Consider the following 22,849-nt stretch of genomic DNA (forward strand, 5'->3'; position numbering starts at 1 on the left):
TTTTCTTTTTATTTTCTTGTACTAATAACTAAAAATTATTACTACTACCATATATTAAGTATAAATGAATAGTTGTTAAACGATTTTTATGTTAAAGAAAAACTGATAAATCGATGACAAAATTGGGGACAATATCGTTTATATTTCCCATTAAATTGAGTGAGAATAATTTAAAAATTTTATTGTTTCGAAACATTTACATCAAATGCTCTCTCTGGCCTTGGGGTAAAACTGCAGCATAATTCTGATTCTGGGCATGCAGCCGTGCTTTCTCTCAATTAATCAAGAAATGTGAAAACTGTTACAACCAAATTATAAAACCTGACTACCTGACCAACTGCCGGAGGAGGGGAAAAGGAAGGAAGATATGGCACTTTGATATTTTGATTCGAGCTTCATGGAAATCAGCATAAGCTACTGAAACTTTGATGTGGCAAACTGAAGCTCTCAATCATAGTTTCCGAGCTAGGATTTTCTTTTATCTCCCGACCTTGCTACCCAAGACGATCAAACTGAATTCACAAATGTTAATAATTATGCCCAAAGGAGTCCATCAAAGCCAATCTCCAAATTTGAAACTGGACTATCGCCAAAGTCCTGCTCCACTGTCTGGATGTCTCCAAGTGAATCAACATATGGTTCTAAAAGATCATCAGATCTTTCAGATGGAATACCATAGTCTTTGAGAATGCGAGATGAAGCAGCCATAGCTGCTTTCCTATCCAAAACAGCTAGATAATTGTCTTCAAATTCAAAAACTAGATACTTGTCCTTGCAACCTGACCAAAAATACAGACTGCTATGAGAACCACTTAATAGAGATGATGAAGACTAGATAAAATGGATGTTAGCACTTACAAGCAACAAGGTGTGCTAGGTGACGAATGTTTTTTATTCGAGTTCCATTGAACTTCAAAACCTGAAATTTCTACATTTTAGTCAAAGGCAAATAAATTGGAAGAGGCAAGTTGTGAGGACATAGAAAACCTACCTGCTGGTTGCTCATGTCCTCGTATCCAATGTTTACTTCGTTTGCCAAGACCTAATGAAGATAAGATAAACAAAGTCAGATCTCATGCACCAAAATACTGTTTCAAAATTCCCATGAAAACAACCCATGCTCTGTGATATGACGAAATCATAGTAAGAGAATAAAACTTTTCTTTTGTGGCATATGAAGACTCATTGGGCTTGGAGGCCTGGACTACAAAACAAGAGATAACCCTGTCTCATCTCATAAAACTCACTCCTATTCCAAAATTTGAACTAGGGACCTTCAAGTTGAAATTTCCAAGTTCTAACCATTGAGTGTTCCCTTAGTCCTTATAACACAAGCAGATTATTGTGACACTAAGAACTAGTTAGATGGTTACTGTAGAGCATATTTTCAAGTGAGAGTTTGCCTTAGCTATCAATGTCAAACCTCATATCATAAGCAGCACACCTGTGATAGGATCACAATCTGTTCTCCTTTGAACCTTGCCAAAGAGTACCGTGCCTTAGCCAGCAGTTTCAACTGAGAAGAAGAATGAATAATTAAAAGTCAAACCTCAAAAATGCTTTGGTATCAAAATGGCACGGTATTAGAAGAATATCATGCTTCAGGAGTGTTCTAGAATTTACAACTTACCCCTATAGAGTCTTCGCTTTCCTCCCTTTAAATTAGACATCAATAAACAAATACAGATTACTTCATGATTAGCATTAGTATCCTTACATTATTAACCCATCCATGAAAGGAATTGTATAAACTACTGAGTGTGGGGAATGTACAAACTTACTCTATCAATGGTTCTGAAAGTGGGGTAAACACCAAACCAGCAATAATTAGATATGAAGGTTGACCTCCATCAATATGATAGGAAACCTAGAATGCAACGCATAAAGGATCTAAATCATTAGCATCTAAAAAGAAAGCAAATGTAACCAATATTACTGGAGCCATCTCTTTCAGTTCAGAGCCAAGACGTTAATTCCATACCAAATGTACTCTTGGATTTAAAACTACTTGAACTTTCATAAATTTGCCTGCCCTAATTATACCAAGCTCTGCTACATCACCTGCAAATCTGTAAGAGAGCTTAAATTGGATCCAAGACTAACTTATATCACAGGAATAAAAATGAATCCCGAAAGAAAAGATAGGAAAAGATGATATAAATCATGGGAGATTAGAAAGACTAAAAACACAGAACACAAGAATGCTCATTCTGCAATATATTGTATAAACTGTTAAATCGTGTAGCAAAACATGTCATGCAGCTTTTCATGTGATTTCTTGGCAGAGAAAAAGGGCCATTACTTTTGACTAATGAGGTAGCGGAATGCAATGCGTTCATTTGATCTAAACGGCACTGTTCCTTCAGAACCCACATGAATATCATCAAAACTCACAATCACGTCCCCCTGGAAAGGTAAAAATAAATTAAAATCCATCTTTGTAACATACAATAATAAACAATGTGTAAAGAAAGTTGAAAAAAATCTTTATCATTAGGCTTCTCTTATCATCAGTGAGGAAATTGGACACTCAGGACAATAAAATAACAAGAAAAAAAAATGAATCAAATGACTACCATATATGATGTGAATACAGAAAATTGAGATGGATAATAAAATAAAACTAAAAGGTCCAACATCCTCAATGCTTATGAGCATTGCCAGCATACCTCCTTTAAAACATTATTTGCATCCAAAGTAGGTTCAACTCTTCGAACAAGCACACCCTGTGGAAGTCAAATTTTATAATGGAAACATCCAAGGTAATGAACTACTCAACAAACATGACACTATCAAGTTTAAAAAAGATTAGAATTATGCTCTGCAAAGTTGTATCAGATGCACCATCAGAAAACAGGTAACTTGCTAAAATAAATAGGGCCTGAAAATGAAATTGAGGAGAACCAAAATGCTTTCTGCAGTCCGCATAGACAACCCAGATTACTGCCACTCATAAATGCTTCAAGCTCTAAGTTTACCCATTTCTGAATGAATACTTTTATATTTCCATGTTCTTTTGATACTGATTACTGACACTTTGCAACCTTTTTCACCAATTCTTTTACAAAATCTTGCATGCTAGATAGCACACAAATGACATTTTTAAACCTAGTCTCAAACTTGAACAAATTAGAGGAGGTGAGCACAAAAAACATGGCCATTAGACAATTATAATAAATCCTATATGTAATGTGGCCTTAATTTAAATTTCTTTACAATCTTGCAGTACTGATCCATTGCAGCACCTGTTTCATTTTTCAAAGCTTTATCTTTCTCATGCCAAGTATCCTCATACACAACTTTCACATCTGTTAGTATCCACCATCTCCTCCAAGAAGCTTCAACTTGAACTCTCTTCAGCAAGCCTACAACACAATTTTGAAATCCAACTCCCACCATGCAAACCCTTCTTGAATCCCACCATCCACAAACACAAATGCACGCAAATCCCTTACTATCCCAAGGGAATATGCAAACAAGTATATATTTGTGCATGTAAGTACAAGTGCACTAGTGCTTTTGAGCTCTCTATGCTGAGTAAGTTGTAGTAAAATTACCCCATTAGACTGTACTTGTAAGCACGCCCGTAGTGCTGGATTCTCCAACTTCTGCAGCAATACACCAAGGCAAGGGAAACCTGGAATCTCAATGAAGGAATTTTATCATTTTTTTATGTTTACATTTTGGAGAAAATGCCACGCCACTGTGATATTTGTGCTTGAGCACTAAGTGTCAATGACAATAACAGAATGATGAGTCAATGATTGAAAAAGAATATTAGCATTAGGTAAATTCAAGCAAGTGGCAGGCTGTAAGAGTTGGCTGGACATCCAAAAGTAATTCATAGAACTTAAAGTATACAGATTGCAAAAGTCATTGCTTTGTTAGAGTATATTGGGTTCATCATGAAGTTAAGTGCAATTATAAAAATAGAGAAACATTTATATGGGTATGTAAAAATAAGGTTTTGGAAGAAAATCGTGTGACCAAAACTAAGAACCTTATGCATCGACATCCTTGGAGGATATTAATAAATATATTGAAGCTCCATCTCTAAAATTCACAAGAATGAGTTCATATAATAAATTAACAATAACATAAATGATGTCCCCTGTGCAATACTGTGAAAGGTAAGAGGATACCTAATGCACTAATTCTGAAAATCCAAAAATATGCACACAGATTTAAATGCAAGCATGATACATATTTCACACAACTGTAGTTAGGAAAAGATTCTCACCTGTATACTTCCCATTCCTCTCATAGTCATTCAGAAAATGAGATACAACTGTAGTTGGTATCACATAACCAATATTTTCAGCCTCCTCAGATCTGTAAACCTAAAGGAAGTCTCCCGTTAAAACATAATATGTGGTAGATAGGGGGAGGAAAGGAAAAGACGGACTGAAAATAGCACAAGAAAAAACATATGATGAAAAGCATAATAGTTGATAAATAAAATAGGCCAGAGAAGCATGTCTAAATATGAAAGGAAGCAAGATAAAAAGTACTATCTCCTCCTGTCACATAATGCTATTCCTCTTTGACATGTTACAGATTTAAGGAGTGTGTTTTTCTTTCGCATGGTATGCATTTTGTCCTTAAATATTGTCAGTTTCCTTAATAATTAATTCAACTTAGGCATGGAAACAACAATAAAAATCAATAATAATGCTTGTTTTAGTAATCAACAAACATTTCAGACAACTCAAAAAAAGGGAAAAGGGAATGCAGTAGCATTATAAAACAAAGGGAAAATAAATTAAACCAAACCAAATAAATGATTTAAGAAAAAATAGTTATCTCATAATAGATTTTGGCATAAACCCACACGTACAGAAGGTATACCTGAAATGCAACCCCAATGCACTCTCCCTGCTCGTTGAATGCAGGACCACCACTATTACCTGAAATCTACCCAAGTATAAGAAATGACTATCACAATGATACGGGTAATGCCTTTCAAAAAGGGACATGTTACAAGGCTTAGATATACAAATTTCAATGACCAACTGACCAGGATTTATTGCTGCATCAATTTGAATGCCCAACAAATCAGATGAGCCATGGGCGTATGATGTGACCTGAAGAAATAATATCAGTAAGAAACTTGATACTGTTATTCATTTAACATGTAGGCAAGAAACAAAATTTTAAAAAAAAATGGATATGGGCATCAAAGAAATAATAAGGGAAGGCAAGATCTGACTGATGCTTGTCATTATTGCTTTGGAGGGGTGAATCAAAGGATCAAACCTCTATACGCGATACAACTCCCTTTGTCACTGAAATGGTGTCTCCTCCTAGGGGATACCCCACAACAGTTACTGCATCCTGCCCATCAAGAAAACAGAATAGAAACAGCTCAAAAAAACTTGAAATTAAAAAAGTTGGCATAACCACTCTAGCATAATTTACTAAGGCTTCAAGACCTTGTATCTAACTCAGATCAAGCACAAATCTAACTCAGATCAAGCACAACTGTGACTGTCACATTGATGAAAACAAAAATGACAAAAAATTTATCTAACTATACTTTTTTTTGAGTCCTAAAGCACCCGCGCGGAATTTTTGAATTTTAATAGAGGGTATTTTTGCCCTATTTTTTCAGTTTTTGTGAGCATTTGGAATGTTTCAACGGATACTTGGGGAATGAGAGGAGTTTTTCCATACATTGAGGGCAGCATTGTCTTTTATTGCCACCTATTTTTACCATCTAATTTTTCGAGAGAGAGATGGTGAGGCTGAGAAAAGAGTGAGGGGCAGAGCACTGATGGAGAGAACACTTAAATGCTGAGAGTGAGGGCAATTAAATCAAAGACCATAGAAATTTCTTTTAGTTCCTCAGCTGAATCAGAACAGATACTTATTTCATCAAGGCAATTAATCAACCGGACTGTCATTCAGGTTCAAGATAAAGCATGAGTTATTGAAAAATGCACTGAGAGAATAGTTCTATGCTCCATAAAAGGTGAAAGGGCTATTAAAACCTGAAGGTGCGGCAAGTGTCCCAGGCGAAGCGACTCAGCTCCTTTCCAAAATTCCTCACTCTCTACCGAAAGCAAAGCTATATCACAATCAACACCTCTGGCTAAAACCTGTTCATCAAATCATGAGAAGAAAGTAAGCTTTAAGATATTAATAATGTCCAACAAGCAGTACAACTCCTGATCTAGACACCTTGGAAATTACTTATCAGATTTTCAACCGATACCTTGCTGCCAATGGTGTGCATTAACATGCATAAATCTTCATCAGTTATAGCAATACGCTTTATGGGTACTTAAACAAATATCTTAATTTGAAGTAGTAGGTTATTATTTGATGAGAAAACTGCGTAGATTAGTTATTTGTTCACATTTTTATTCTAATAAAGTGCTGATAAAATTTAACTTGTTCAAATATCAATAATAAGATCAATTCAGACTAAATCAGGATTTGCTAAGAAAAAATACCAAAAACAGAAGTGATTACATTGCAAGCGTACTTGAGGACCTCAAAGACACAAAAAGGCCTGAAGTTAGAAATGAACCACCAAAAAAAAAAAAAGCTATTGAAAAAGGTCAAATCAAGATCTTGGGCCTGAGGATTGATTCTATAAATGCTATACTCGCCATTTCATCTTTTAATATCTATTCATAACCATCCGGATGTAATTTCTTAACATTTGTATCTAAATCCCCATAAACACTGTATATCTAACACCATAAGATAATGAAAGTAAATTCTCATAAATTAACAAAACCACACGCACCCACACACATATATATGGATCCTACATAAAAGAAAATGACAATTGCCTGACTCCAGCCCGAATATAAAATAAAACGGTTAAGAAGGACAGAGGAGGAGGTGGTCGCTGGGGTGGAGAAAGTCCTCAGCTTGAGATTCAAAAATAGAGCAACCAAATCCCTGGGAAAAAATCAAGGTAAAGGAAAAGGAACCCACCCCAAGCAACTAAACTACTGAAGCCCACTGATGTCAGGAATGTCATGCTATTTACTAACTGATTTACTTGTTTCACCACTAGCAATGTATCGTAACTCCTTTCTACATTGGGTTAATGGTTTTATGCCTTCAAATGCTATGGAGGAAAAGAGGTCGTAGTACTAAATCAATAGGTTGTTAACCCACATCAATAGAAACTAAGTAAATGTGTTCTTGAGAGGCTGAGATTGATTTATGACACTGCTTACTAAACATACCAAGAATGCATTTAATATTTATTAGAGCAATACCTTAGCAACATATTTGGTATCATCCCCCCTTCTCTTTACTTTAACCTGTAGTCAGAAATGATAAAATACAAAGAGAATAATCAACTGAAGATAACAGCAAAATGCAATCAAAGTAGACTAGAAACATAAACAAATAAACAACAGCTCCGAGTTATGAGAAAGAAAATTGAAATCACTGATATATGCAGTACTTGATGATTTTATAAACTTCACTTAACAACCAAGGCCAAGAAGTCCATGTGACATGGGCAGTAAGGGCCATGAGATAGGACACAAGCCGCTTCAAACTCCTCATCTGAGTAAAGAAAACTTAAAAATCCCAATCTATACGCATCTAAATCCAAACAGTATGAAGGAATAATGCAAATATCCAATTAAGAAATTGGGAACTAAAAATAAAAAAATAAGCACTTCTGAATTATTATTTCTCAACATCAATCCATAAATGATCTTCACTTTCCTTGAAATACTTTAACCTGTAGTCAGAAATGATAAAATACAAAGAGAATAATCAACTGAAGATAACAGCAAAATGCAATCAAAGTAGACTAGAAACATAAACAAATAAACAACAGCTCCGAGTTATGAGAAAGAAAATTGAAATCACTAATATATGCAGTACTTGATGATTTTATGAACTTCACTTAACAACCAAGGCCAAGAAGTCCATGTGACATGGGCAGTAAGGGCCATGAGATAGGACACAAGCCACTTCAAACTCCTCATCTGAGTAAAGAAAACTTAAAAATCCCAATCTATACGCATCTAAATCGAAACAGTATGAAGGAATAATGCAAATATCCAATTAAGAAATTGGGAACTAAAAATAAATAAATGAGCACTTCTGAATTATTATTTCTCAACATCAATCCATAAATGATCTTCACTTTCCTTGAAATGCCATTCTTCTTTCCAACTTTGCATACAGAAGTAAAGAAGAATAGGTCCAAAGATGCTGAGGTAATCTGGCTTATATTCTTAGCAGTGGTAAACATGTTTATGGTCAGTAAATAGGGAACCTAAAATCTGAAATCATCCAACAATACCATTCTAAAACTCCTTTTAAATTAGATTCCAAACTCACTTCCATGTTGACATTGGACAAGAAATGGTACAATTGGCTTTCCATGATCACATAAACATGATGATTCCACACATCATTATCACATAAACAGTATAAACAATGACAAATTGGTTATCCAAAGCTGTTTTATTCAACTAAATGATGATTCAACACTTATATCCACTAAGTATAAAAGATAATTTAATATTTATTACGTACTCAAGAACTTTTATATACTACCTGTGTGTCATGTTCCACGCAATGTGCATTTGTTAAAAGTTTCCCATCTCCAATCATGAAAGCACTGCATGAGGACAAAAAGAAAGATAACCATAAATTAAAATTTTAATACCTTGTATACAACACAAGATGAAAGACAAACAATAAGCCGAGTAACTGGAATTGGAAAAGCTTTAGAACCAGCAGAGTACATGCTTCAGGATCCAGAAACAGAATAGAATCTTGCCTTCCAGTGCTTGTATATTGTTTTTGCTTTTGCCAAGGAAGGGAATAATCAGGGGCGGTATGGGTGCAGTAAACCTAGAACAGATATAAAACAAGGCATAGCATTAACAAATAGCAAAGAAACAAAAAGGAAAAGCAAATAGATAGTGTAAAATTTTCATTTACCAATAAATTCACTCTAGTAACCATTTTTTCTTGGAAAAGTAACAATAACAATAATGATAATAAAGATTTGTAAGGATTTCTGCCTAAAGATCTATGCATTGCTTGCTCCTTTAACATGCATCCAAAATGCATATATAGCTAAAAACAATTTGTTCACCTATCTTTAGAAATGTCAAGTGGCATTTTAATCCAAAATGAGCAATCTGTCTAACCAAAAAGCTTAAGAGAACCCAAAACAGTATCAATTACATTCTACCGACATCCAATTGCAAAGCCATCTCAATTTTCAATAGCACGTGTATTGATGCCACTTCAGACTGGTAGATCATGCATTCGTGGCACAATAAATCAAAGGCAAAAGACATATACAAAAGCTAAGAGATATGCACATCAGCCACTCAAACATGCAACAATTAGAAATGTAAAAGTATGATAAAGGCTATATGACACTTTATTTCTTAACAAAATAAAGAGATTGAAAATATTCAATGTAACAAAAGACTTTTTTTTTTTTGCTTTAATGTTTATATAACCTTCACAACAGCATTGAGAAAGATTGCATCCTGAAGATGCCCCGGTTCAACCTGAAATCAAATACAAACAGGTCATAAGAAATAAAGAGTTGCAGAAAAGCAAATCAAATGTACAGAAGAGAAACAGGAGTGAGCATGTGATAAGGCAAACCCATGTAGTATTACATAAATATGCTCAGAGTTTTAGAAAACAAACTTGTAGCAATCCTCAGAAAAAACAAATTACAATGATAACCATCCCAGACTATAGAATGGCAGGAAAATTACAATGATAACCATCTTGATAAGCATATACAACAAACTAATAAGATGATTGATTATACCCAAGGTGTAATGAATGGCTGGAAATGAGGTTTATGGATACTGCAAAACACTTGCACTTTCTACTTTAGAAAATAGCCAAGCAAAAGATAAATTATAAATTCAAACCAGTCATTTAAGTTGGCAGTCAAAGGGCTTCATGTTCCACTTAGAAGTACAAAAATTTCCCTTGAAACTACATGTTTACAATTATACCTGCTGTTCCCTTGGGTCAAGCTGAAACTCCTTCTTGTCTTTTCTTTGTGTGCCAAATGATTTAAAACCTGTTAATTGAGGACGCCCTGTGTCCCCTCTACCACTAATTCCATCAGCATATAAGCTGGACTTTTCATCTTTTGGTCTTCCTGGAAGTTTCTTCTGGGAAGCAGAATCTTTCTGGATATGAAAAATATACATCATTCAATTAGTTAAACATGACCAAATTGATCTAAGGACCACCGTGCCATGGAAGAAACTCCAGCATATAAATATTAAATTACAATCTACAACAACATAGCATAAAAGGTTCAGACAGCCAGCATTCTTCTATTAACACCAATACCACATACCCAATAAAATGAAATTGCTACCTCCATCTTGCTCTATCCATACAAACTTTCCAAAACCTACTTTTCAATAGCACAAAAAATTATTATAAAAACATGTAAATCTTACAGTTGCAGGCTTTGATCAACGATAGTGTTTACAAATAATTCAGTAAACCAAACGGTGGTTATTCTTAAACCCTAACAGATTAGGTCCATCGCCTCGTTCAAATCAAATTACGCTATAGTACTGATTTATAGTACTAATCTCTTACCCAAACGACATTTCCAATTGCCTAATCTTAAATGAAGAGATCACAACTTCCAAAAATTACGTGTAAATAAACTAACAAACAATGCGTGATTAATGAAACTATAAAGTACTGATTTAATGAAACTATAAATTACGCTATAATACTGATTTATAGTACTAATCTCTTACCCAAACGACATTTCCAATTGCCTAATCTTAAATGAAGAGATCACAACTTCCAAAACTTACGTGTAAATAAACTAACAAACAATGCGTGATTAATGAAACTATAAAGTACAAACAATTAAACATCGAAAACACTTTAAGTTTTGCGAAATCAAATCGCATCAAGTTTCAGTGGAATTTGGGAAAAACAAGAAACCAGAATCAAACGTAACGAAACGTTAGGGTTTACCTCAGCGTTGGATTTAAGCGGAGATGTCGACGAGCTTCTCTTGAGAGCTCGTTTCCTATTGTTGGTGGCTTTAGGAGAGAGCGCGTTGAGGGGGGCATGCGAAGTGGCAACACGCCGACGGCAAGAAACGGAGTAACGAAATTTAACGGTGGAGCTGAGTACGGAGAAGCAGCAGTTGGCGACTGCCATTGCCATAATAATAAGATAATAAGCTGCTGCAACGGCTAAAAGAAAATTGGTGAGGAAAAGTGATGCACTCTCTTTTTCCTTATCCGATGGGTGGGTTCGTAAGATTAGGTTACTGATTTTGGCGCCTCCCTCATTTTTACCAATGGGATGAGAAAAGCAATTTTATTTGTATAGGGTATTTTAATTTTACAATGTGACACGTAGGCCCAATTATTTCGGGTATTCGTTGTGGAATGTATGGACAGAATGCCCGTGTTAAATCTTGGCCTAATGGCCGACAGAAGCCTACTTTAAATCGGGTTGGTCCTTGAAGCCTTTTCCATTACTTTGTAAGTTTTAATAGCTAAAACTCATTTTAACTGATAACCCATGACAATCAAAATTAGGAAAGCATTTCATTTATAATTTTTATTATAATTTTATAATTATTTAATTATAATAAAAAATTATGTATAAATTCATCACTTATAAATATAAGATTTTTATAAAATTTTGATAAACTTTATATAATTTTGAATTATAATTGATTAATTATAATATAATGATTGTAACTTATATACAAAATTAGATTTGAAATTAAAGTATTTTGATAAGAAACTATTGTCTAATTATTTTTGTACTTTCTCTATGAATTGTAAAAAAAATAAATGTTTTTTTTTTTTTATAAATAGACCGATTGACAAGGGATTAGACAAAGATTTTGGAAGGGCATACAAATTATTTATTTACCAACAATGTAAAACTTTCTAATTTTATACTAATGTAAATTGATTTTTTGTGTGCGTGCATATATATATATATATATATATATATAAAGTTTATTATTTGTTTAGAATATCCACTTATAATATATATATATACATATGATTATCAATAAATTTACAAATTTTATCTAAGAAAAAGATGTCAAAAAAAATTTTCGGTGTAAACAAATTTTATTTTTTATTTTTTTATTTACCGACAATGTAAAACTTTTTTAATTTTACACTAATGTAAATTGATTCTTCATGTGTGTGTGTGTGTATATAATAAAATAAAATAAAAAAGTTGTGCAAACAGAGCTACCTATGTTAATAAATGATGAAGTTTACATGAACCTAAAACTAAAAAATAACTTGTTATTAAAGAAAAAGACCCAAATACTTAAAGAAAATGGAACAAACAAATCTTAATCCAATCTTGAACATGTTATCTCCGAGAAAATATGGTGTTTGAGAATGGAGAAAGAGAAAGAATGCATGAAAGGGAACGTAAGGAGGGTAAACTATATTTTGAGAGCTTTTGCCAAGTGAGAGCCACTAACAAAGAAAACAAAGAAAGGAAAAAATGTCTATATATTGTCACCCAAAATGCCCTATTGATTGAACCAATCTATTTGATTTTAAAATACTTTTGATGAATGCCTAAAAAGACATTTTCCTTTTGGTTGAGATTTCACCTCAATAGAATCATTATCAACCAACTTGAAAAGAACAGAGTCTACCACTCAATCCATATAGTTGTAAAAGTTTCTTATCCTTACTACAATAAATCAATATATTAAAATTTTATTTCCCTTATCATAATTTTGTTTCTCGATTCCTTCCCATTCTTATCATGTATCCATCTATGTTCATACCAACTTTGCCTATGGTCAATTTGATGGCAACGAGGTTGAAACCATACTAGGTTTTTTACCATTCTCGATATTCGATGCAAAGTTGATTTCACGAGATAAATTTGTGAAATCACAAAAGAGAAAAAAAAAAAAAGAGATTAGTTAAAAGCAAAGGCTAAAAATGGTACCAACATTTGTACTCCAATGCGCAAGTCAGAAAATCAGTCAGGGAATAAGAAGGAAATATCAAGAAAATAAAAAAAGCAAAATTGGAAAATGTTACCTAGATGGTGCTATTTATACTAATAAGACAGAGGGTTTCGGGCAGACTAAGTTGCTCGAGGTCAGTCTTAGTACTAAGGATGACTTGGCAAGTTCGAGCTGAGCTGAAAATTGACCATCCACTAAAAGTGTGATAAGCTAGTGCCCAAAGGGATCTAGCCTATAGATAATGAGGTGGCTAAGTTGATGTGGACCCATAAATTCAAGTCAGTTTAACACGTCAGCTCGACCAAAAAATCCAAAATACCTATGGCTCTCTGCTGACTTTTTTTTTAATGGGAAAAAAATGTCCATTTAGTCATTTAGACCTAAAAATACCCTTAGCACCTAATGTTTTCATAAGGGATCATCTTGCTAACAATGTGACAAGATACTATTTATCGTCCCACGAGTAGAAACTTGAAAGCCTTCTCCTAATCCCAATCATTCTTTTCATAATAAATGTTAAATCTTAAAGGTAAACAATTTTTTTTCAACTATGAGTAATGATGCTTAGACTTCTGTCCTTAATCGAAAAATACACCATTCAATCTTTACTATCGAATAAGCAAAAAATTCCATTATGGAAAACAGCACACTTAATTTTGTTTGCAAATACATCATGTTAATGCTTGGTCCATATAATAACTCGACCAAAAAAGTTTTGAAGTTAAAAAGAGATGACAATACTACTACATTGTCATAAAAAATAACGTCATGGTCTTAAAGATGAGTCATGAATCTCACATAAATTGTGTACTAAAGTTGGTCTTAGGATATAAGTATTCACACCACCTTGAACTTGTAAGATATTTTTTGTAAGATAAAATCGTGAGGCCAGTGAGATCAAAACGGACAATACCTTATAATTTGATGCAAATCATGACATTTGGTATCAGAGTTAGCTTGAAGGTACTAACGATATGCCATTGAAGAAGGTGAACCCTTTTTGGAGTGAAAAAAAATGTCATGGCCCTAGAGAGAAGTAATAAATCTCACATCGATGGTTTACTAAAGTTGGTCTTAGGATATTAGTATTCACATCACTTTTGATTTATGAGGTACCTTTTGTAAGACAAAATCATGAAGTATGAGGTACCTTTTGTAAGAAAAAATCATAAAGTCAAGTGGGTCAAAGCAGACAATATCTTATAAGTTAGTGTGAATTGTGATAGATGATGTGTAAGGGAACTACACCGAAAGGTTAATTTTGGCACGAAAGAAAGGGTAAAAAATTGAATCTTTACAGAATAAAAGAAACGACCTTAGGTTTAATGTAAGCCAAGTTGTTTCATCCAATTCTATGGTAGTGTAATGATGTATTTCCTACCTGATTCATCAATAACCAACATGCATTGAGAATTATTTTCCTTGTATAATATAAACCAAGGTTCAAGATCTAGTAAGGCTTTAATCTCAACTCGATTGATTAACAACTAATTATAAAAGTTCATAAGCAAGATCAGTCCACTTTCTAGTTGTCATTTGGTCAATGTGTGCTCAACTAGAAGAAACTACTTCATGTTCATCAATATATATAAGCACACCATTAAAAACATAACCAAGCCCACAAGAATTTTGCAAACAACATAATGCTGGGGTTTTCAGATTTCAACTTAACTTCTTTGAAGTAATTAATTTTGATAACTATGTTAGATTTTCTTTATTATGGAAACCAAATCTTAATTTTGCATAGTCTTAATGCCCAAAGTCTTAAAACAAGATGATTTTTCACAATTTCTTAATTGAAGAGAAGTCATACCTTGATCCATTATAATTTTCTTTTAAAAAAATGTTTTATGAATTTTTTTTTATTTCTTTCTCTTGACTTTTTTAATCTTTTACGCACTTTCTTGATTGATAAAAAACATCAATATAAATGTAAAAAGAGGAGCAAGTTTTCATTCATTCTCTAATGGCATTTTATTCATACGTTCCATCAATGTATGAGTTATTTATAAAACAACACTCTTTTCAATTTGATCAAAAGAATTAACTTTCATTAATTATCAAACCATAAATATCATTTAATCAAAACAAAATCTAAAGTTGGATAACGAAACATTAGCCATAATATCTAACATTCTCCCACTTAGCTTATGTGAAGTTATTCAACTTTATGGTTTAATAATAAAACATAATGCACATAATATGAGCTAAATCTTTTTTTTAATTAATTGAATCATAAATCATCATTGAGTAAAAAATACTAAGGATCATAGCGATTGTATGTCATTAGCTCAACATAGTTCTTTCTATGTTTGACATTATTAGTTTCATACTCAATATGACCTTTAATGAGAGATGTTATAATATTCTAACAATAATATCTTTGTTAAAGATAAATCCTATTTATATTCACATAATTCAATCATGCATATGTATATATACTAACATAATATTATAGAATGCATTAATATGTCAGAAACAACACTTAAAAGAACTCAGAATGTCAAATTCATAAAGAACATAAAACTTTACATAATGTTAATAATGGTTTTCAATAATGTTCATTCTTTCGAAATGTTCATTAAATGCCTTTGGGTGACAAACCTTTTGTTAACGGATCCGCAATCATAAGATTGGTGCTAATGGATTCAATTGACATTCTTTGTTTTTGAACTTTTTCTTTAATGGTTATGTATTTCAATTTCATGTGTTTAGCACCTTTTAAATGCTTATTATTTTTAGAAAAAAAGATCGTTATGATATTATCACAATAAATTTTCAATGGCTTGACAATACTGTCAATAATTTCAAATCCTTAAATAAAATTTCATATTCATAAATCATTAACAGTGGCCTCAAATCACAAACTCAACTTCTATAGTGGATGCAACAATGATAGATTGCTTCGCACTTTTTCATGAAATCGCTCCACCAACTAAAAGAAACAAATAACAAAATGTGGATCTTCTAGTATCCATAAACCAAGCAAAATTTGAATATAAATATCCTATCACTTTAAAATGATAGGACCTTTTATAAGTGAGCATGTTATCTTTCATTCCTTGCAAGTATCTTAATATTTTTTTTACAGCCCTTCAGTGAACTATTCCTAGATTAATTTGATACCCACCCAACATTCTAACATTAAAACTAATGTATGGTCTAGTACAAGTTTGGACATACATCAAGCTTCCAACAATAAATGCACAAAAAATTTATTCCATTTGTTTGCATTCCAATTTATTCTTTAGGCATTGTATAAGGCTCAATTTATCTCTTTTTTAAATTTGAACAACATTTGTAGAGCATTTTTCAATTTTAAATCTCTATAGAATTCTATTAATTTATGTTTTCTGAGACAATCCTAATAATCCTAACAATCATTGTGATCTATTGTGAAATATTTCAATTCAAATTACATAGGATGCCTCACTTATATTTTTCATTTCAAAATTTTTAGACAAAAATTTATTAATCTTATGTAATAAGCCAAGATCATTAGTAGCAAGTAAAATATCATCAACATATAGAATCATAACTATAAACTAATTTTCACTAACCTTCAAATATATACACCGATCAACAATATTTTTCTTAAATCCAAAGGAAGTAATAGTATTATTGAACTTAAGATATCATTGTCAGGAATTTTGTTTAAGTTCATATGTTGACTTTTTAAGTTTAAATACCATGTGTTCTTTTTCTTTAACTGAAAAACTCCTCAAGTTAGTTCATGTAAACTTTTTTCTCTAAATTTTCATTTAGAAAAGCCATTTTTACATCTATTTGATATAACTTTAAGTAAAAAAGAACCACTATTACCTTAATAATTCTATATGAGTCATTTTTAGAAATCGAAGAAAATGTATCTTTATAGTCAATGCCATCTTTTTGAATAAAAACTTTAACAATAAGTTTAGCCTTGTATCATTTAATATTGCCATTTAAGTCGTGCTTGGTTGTAAAGACCCATTTACACCTAACTTTTCTATAATTTTAGGCAATTCAACAAAATCACAGACATCATTATGATTCATTAATTTAAACTTTTCTTTCATGGCATCTAACCATTTGGTAGATTTAACAATTTCTATGACTTATGAAAATGAAACTAGATCTTCATCAATTCCTAAATCAAATTTTAACTCTTATAGATAAACCACATATTTATCAAAAATAGTATATCTTTTTTGCCTTTAAAACCTTTTAATGTTACTTATATGGTTCATTCGCTTAGGTTTATTGGAAACATTTTCATTATAAGGTGTTTGATTATTTATTTTTTGTTCTTGTAAATTGTTAAATTGTTCAATAACTATATGAATAATAATTTGAGAAGTAGTTATAAGTAAAAGGATTTGCATACTAACTTTTTAAAGTTTCACTTTGCGAGGTTCTACACTCCCACTCATTTTACCATTTTTAATGAACCTAACATTTCTTGTTTCAATAATTATTGTACTATGATTGGAACCGTAAAACCTATAACCTTTAGATTTTTTGGATAACCAATGAAAAACCCATTAATTGTTCTTGAATCCAGTTTTTTTTTTCATGTGGATTATAAATTCTTACTTCTACTAGGTAACCCTAAATATACAAGTGCCTTAAACTTGGTTTTTTTTCATCCACAGTTCGAAATGAGTTTTTGGAACTTCCTTACTAAGAACCTTATTTAACAAATACATGACAATTTTCAAAGCATACATCCAAAATGATAAGGGTAAAGAAGGATTGCTTAACATATTCCTAACCATATTTATTAAAGTACGGTTACATCTTTTTGCAACATCATTTTATTGCGGTATACCTAGCATTGTGTATTGAACACATATGCCATGTTTTTGAAGGAATTTAGCAAATGGACTAGGACATTGTCCATTTTCATCATACTTTCCATAATATTCATCACATCTGTCAAATATGACAATTTTTACCTTACTATCTAATTACTTTTCAATGTCATTAATAAATACCTCTAAAGCATTTACAAACTGAAATGTTTCATGCAATAAATAGACATAACCATAACATGAAAATTGTTAGTGAGGTTGATAAAATACTTGTCTCCACAAAATGATAGAATATAAAAAAGTCTTCAAATATCAGTGTCTATAATCTCAATGAACTGTGTGCTTTTTGTAGCCGCTTTCTTAATTTAGTGTTTTGTGTGTTTTCCTTTAATACAATCCACATATATACCAAGATCAATAAAATCCAACTTAGAAAAGATTCCATTCTTTACCAATCTTTATATTCTTTCTTTGGATATATGACCCAAACGCTTATACCACAAGTAAGCTAAATTTTCATTCATTAAACCATATTTAGTACTAATATTATGATGCAAGGTCAATAAGATCTTATCAAAAAAGTTATCAAGATTTAATTTGTATAAACCATCAAACAGAATACTAGAGCCAATAAAATAATAATATTTAAATAAACTAAAACATCCATTTTCATACTTAAAAGGAGTAACCATATGTTTCAAGTTTAGACAAAGAAATTAAATTTCAAAAAATGAAATGAACATAAAAAATTAAAAAAAGATCTAAATAATGTTCAATGTTTAAAATTAAACGGTAGGTTTCAATGGCTTCAACTGGAGTTTGACTCGATTTTTCATAAAAATAATTTTTTTTATTTGTAGTTTGGGTCGTAAAGAATCCATACATTGTATTTGAAACATGAGTGGTGCAACCAAAATCAATCCACCAAATAATATAAGGTACTCTTGCCAAATTTGAGTCAAAATATACGAAAATACTATGCTTACCTTTTTTTCTTAAACTATGCCTTATGTTTTAGGCAATCTTTCTGATAGTGTCCAGACTTTTCGCATAAATGACACTTATTTTTCTTGTATTCCTTATTGTGGATTTAGGCAGATGACATATTAATTTTTATGGTCTTTTATTACCCTTTTTATTTTTCTTTAATGCTTTCTTTTTAGCTTCTAACTGGTCAATGAGATTAATTGAGTGAATTCTTTATTTTTTAAGCCTCGTTTCCTCTTGAATAAGCATATTTTGTAATTCAGTCACATTCTGTTTATCCTTTTATAATGTTGTAATTTATTTGAAATGGCCCATATTAAGGAGGTAAAGAATTTATACTAAATTGTACAAAAAATCTTTCACTCATTTCCATTCTCATGGATCTTAATCTTGCTGTTATATTGACATTTCAGTGACATGCTCATGCATGGTATGGGAACCATCAAATTTCATTATAGTTATCATAACCATTAATGTCCCAACAAGTGATTTATCAGTAGACTTAGACTAAGTCATATCTTTCACAAACTTAAAAATTCCTTAGCATTATCAGTTTAGGAATCATTAACTTAAAGTTGTTTATTACTGTTATTCGCATGAACATTAAACTCAATCTATTTGATATTTCCCAAGCATTATGAAAAGACCTTTGTTTCGTACTGCTAGAATTAGTAACAATAGTAGGTCTATCAATTATGAGTGTCAAATTAAGATTTAGAACACCCACATGACACTGGACTTGTTCACACCATTCAAAAAAATTAAGTCCATTGAACAGATTTAGAACACCCACATGATACTGGACTTGTTCAACCATTCAAAAAAATTAAGTCCATTGAACTTTATAATAGACAAAGCTTGTGAATGAAAAGAAACAGGAACAGATGCTACAAATGTTAATACCTTGAATGGTAACTTAAATACATAATACAAATTCAAATAACATTCATATAAACATTAAATATACATTTGAAATTCTCCTTTGGGTAATCCAAAAATGTACAACAATAAACATAATTGATACTTAATTTTGATTTCAAATAATTGATACTGAATTTTGATTATATACACTCCAATTAAGCATACTTGCTATTTTTGGATATGCAAAAATATCTAATGAATAATATTAATCAACCATTATTATTTTCATGATTATAAAGTTAATCAATCTACCTTTGAGCAATCCTTAAATATTTTATAACCATTAAACTTCAATTTACTCAATATATATATATATATATATATATCATCATGTCATCTCATTTATAGTATTATATAATCATGAGTAATTGAATTTTATTTAATTTAACATCTACAAAAACTTTTTAATTTGGTTACTTTGATGACCAACAAATTATACATATTATAGATATCAAAATAAATAATAATAACAATTATTTTAATAATAATATACATAACCCATACCAATATGTGTGTGTGTGTGTGTGTGTGGAAGGTGTTAATATTTTGAGTAAACAAAATATTCAAAAACTATCATTTATAAATTTTACTATTTATATTATAACAAGTAGATAGATATAAAATAGTCAAATATTCATTTACATTAATAGCTTTCATAATTATTATAAAATTTATAATATTTAATTATATTATTTACAATTTAATGACTATTAAGTTTTATTTATTTTGTCTTACATTTATTATACCATCTTTATTACTTTTTTTTTTTACCTTTTATATATCTTTTAATATATCAATTCGTTAATCTAATAAATACATATTCATTACGTTATACGTTTCTTTATTAATAAATTAATATAATAAATATGATTTATTGTTATACTAAATTCATGTAAACAAATGAGTTATATTGTAATTAAATGAACAATAATTTCAAAATAGTAATGATATTTAGAAAAACTAAAATAAGCTTTAATTATTGTTTTGATATTTCATGTAGCATGCCAATATTAATTTGCAAAGAATACTGAAACTCTTAACATAATATAAAACCAAATACATAACAAACAACAACATGAAATTGGATCATAATATTAATAATAAATATAAAGAGAGTAATCTTTGAAAGAAAATTACAAGTTTTTAAACCAAAAGTTATGATACCACATATTATATTTTCTTTATTATGTAAACCAAATTTTAATTTTGCATAACTTTAATGTCCAAGGTCTTAAAATAAGATGATTTTTCATAATTTCTTAATTGAAGAGAAGTCATGCATTGATCCGTTATAATTTTTTTTAAAAAAAATGTTTTATGAATTTTTTTTTTGTTTTTCTCTCTTCACCTTTTTAATCTTTTACGCACTTTCTTGATAAATAAAAAGTGTCATTATATAGGTAGAAAGAGAAGTAATTTTTTATATATTCTCAAATGGTATTTATTCATATATTCTATTAATGTATGAGTTATTAGTAAAACAACATTCCTTTTAATTTTATCAAAGGAATTAACTTTCATTAATTATCAAACTATAAATATCATTTAATTAAAATAAAACTTAAAGTTAGATAATGCAACGTTAGCCATAATATCTAACAATCTAATGTTCTAATGACTCCTTAACCTTCTTAATTAAGTTGTCAATAACCATCAACTTTTCATTTCAGTTAAGGGGGGTTATTGGAGGACATGTTACATCAAACTACAAATACAAAAATGGCAATTCAAATATCGATTAACCAAACCAGAAATGGTTGAAGGATCATGCTAAATGTAGCAGTATTATCAAATGTTAGGCTTTTGATCTTACATATGAAGACCAACAAAAGCAATGATGTAGTTTTTTGTCATTACCTTAGACATTGAGCTTCAGTTGAAGAATATCCCTATTACGGATGCAACAAGATTTGGGATGACTTTGGAGAAACTTTATATTTTGGTTTAAGCAACCTAAGCTGATCACAAAAGTTTCTTTGAACTAAGGTCTCCCTTCCAAGGAATCATTTATTCTCCCAGAAAAGTCCATTGGACTTCAATTATACTCGATCAGAGATATATAATCTAGTTTCTTAGTTTTATGAACTTTTTATATCCTGCTTTTAAGATTTGAATATAAAATTTACAAATTGATTTATCAGCTATTCTTTTTACTATATGTTCCTGATCACATGTCACAACCCTATTAAGAACAAATATATATAGTAGTATTATGGTGTATTTGGATTCAAAAGCACCTTCGTTTGTCAAGAAAATTTGTGCCAATCGGCATTTATGCTGCATTTGGATAATAACACTGTAGCACGATAGAGACACTTTCACTGCATCAAAGCAATGGTTGGTGACTGAACTCTAAAGGTCGGCTGAAAAGAGCTCCTCCTCATTGTAGCTTTCTTTCCAGTTTATCTCTTTTTTTTCTTTGTGTTTAAAAATTTTAAATGAATTAATTAATTATTTAAAATAACAAATAAATTATATGTTTTCATTATATAAATAAATACATAAATAAGTAATTTAATAATTACCATTAAATATATATTCATTTTTAATACAAAAATGTAAATAAATATTTTTGAATGAATAAAAATTTTATTATAATAAATTTTGATATAATATCTTTAATAATTATTTTTTTATTACAAACACTTCACCTTATTGTTATCGTTAATTTATTATCCAAACACATATCTCACTATTAATTATATTTTCATCGTTACAATATTTAATTTCATTGCTACAATAATTAATTTTACTATCATCATTATTTTTAGTTTTATTAAAATTAATCTTACTATCAATCTAAATGCCCTAACAAGTCAAGTCTTACATGGATTTCGATTCATCCAAGAAAAAAAAAAACAAGTCTTAAATGGATTTTGACATGTTACTCTAAAACAAACAATTTAATTACTATGATTTAGCATAATTTTTCCTTTTATTAAAAAAATGGAATATCCAACTCTTTGAGTAAGGGATACACACACCTAATACTGAATCAAATGGTGGGATAATTATAATTTCATTATATTACACTCAACTACTTCCCATTCTGCAAATCTTTAATAATGGAAATAAATTCACTCCTTAATTATGATCCACTGAAGACCTGGCCAAATTTAATCTGATCCCGGGGCATCTTCGTCTTTCATCTTCGCAAAGGGAAGGGCATGGCTGC

General features: G+C 30.8%; 1 protein-coding gene across 2 annotated transcripts; it reads right to left on the reverse strand.

Annotated features, from left to right (window-relative positions):
• Window positions 1–122: 122 nt before the first annotated feature.
• Window positions 123–11,314, reverse strand: DEG2 (DEGP protease 2). 2 transcript variants are annotated; one of them, XR_002689348.2, is made up of 21 exons: window positions 10,978–11,309; window positions 9,981–10,160; window positions 9,465–9,515; window positions 8,768–8,841; window positions 8,542–8,605; window positions 7,239–7,283; window positions 5,991–6,098; window positions 5,257–5,334; window positions 5,018–5,084; window positions 4,849–4,907; window positions 4,241–4,340; window positions 3,558–3,637; window positions 2,670–2,726; window positions 2,303–2,406; window positions 1,982–2,069; window positions 1,782–1,867; window positions 1,631–1,655; window positions 1,424–1,516; window positions 992–1,042; window positions 859–919; window positions 123–779 (listed from the first exon to the last, which is right to left on the reverse strand). XR_002689348.2 is itself a non-coding variant. In XM_022871713.2 (21 exons), exons 1-21 carry the CDS (start codon window positions 11,170–11,172, stop codon window positions 535–537), a joined length of 1,890 nt encoding a protein of 629 aa, XP_022727448.1. In that variant the 5' UTR covers window positions 11,173–11,314; the 3' UTR covers window positions 123–534. The 2 variants fall into 2 exon arrangements, 1 of the variants encoding a protein (XP_022727448.1); XM_022871713.2 differs by having other exon boundaries at window positions 1,445–1,516; window positions 10,978–11,314.
• Window positions 11,315–22,849: the final 11,535 nt, after the last annotated feature.

The sequence above is a fragment of the Durio zibethinus genome, chromosome 3 (genome assembly GCF_047325235.1).
Source record: "Durio zibethinus cultivar Kanyao isolate XHJ-2024 chromosome 3, ASM4732523v1, whole genome shotgun sequence".
Lineage (NCBI taxonomy): Eukaryota > Viridiplantae > Streptophyta > Magnoliopsida > Malvales > Malvaceae > Durio > Durio zibethinus.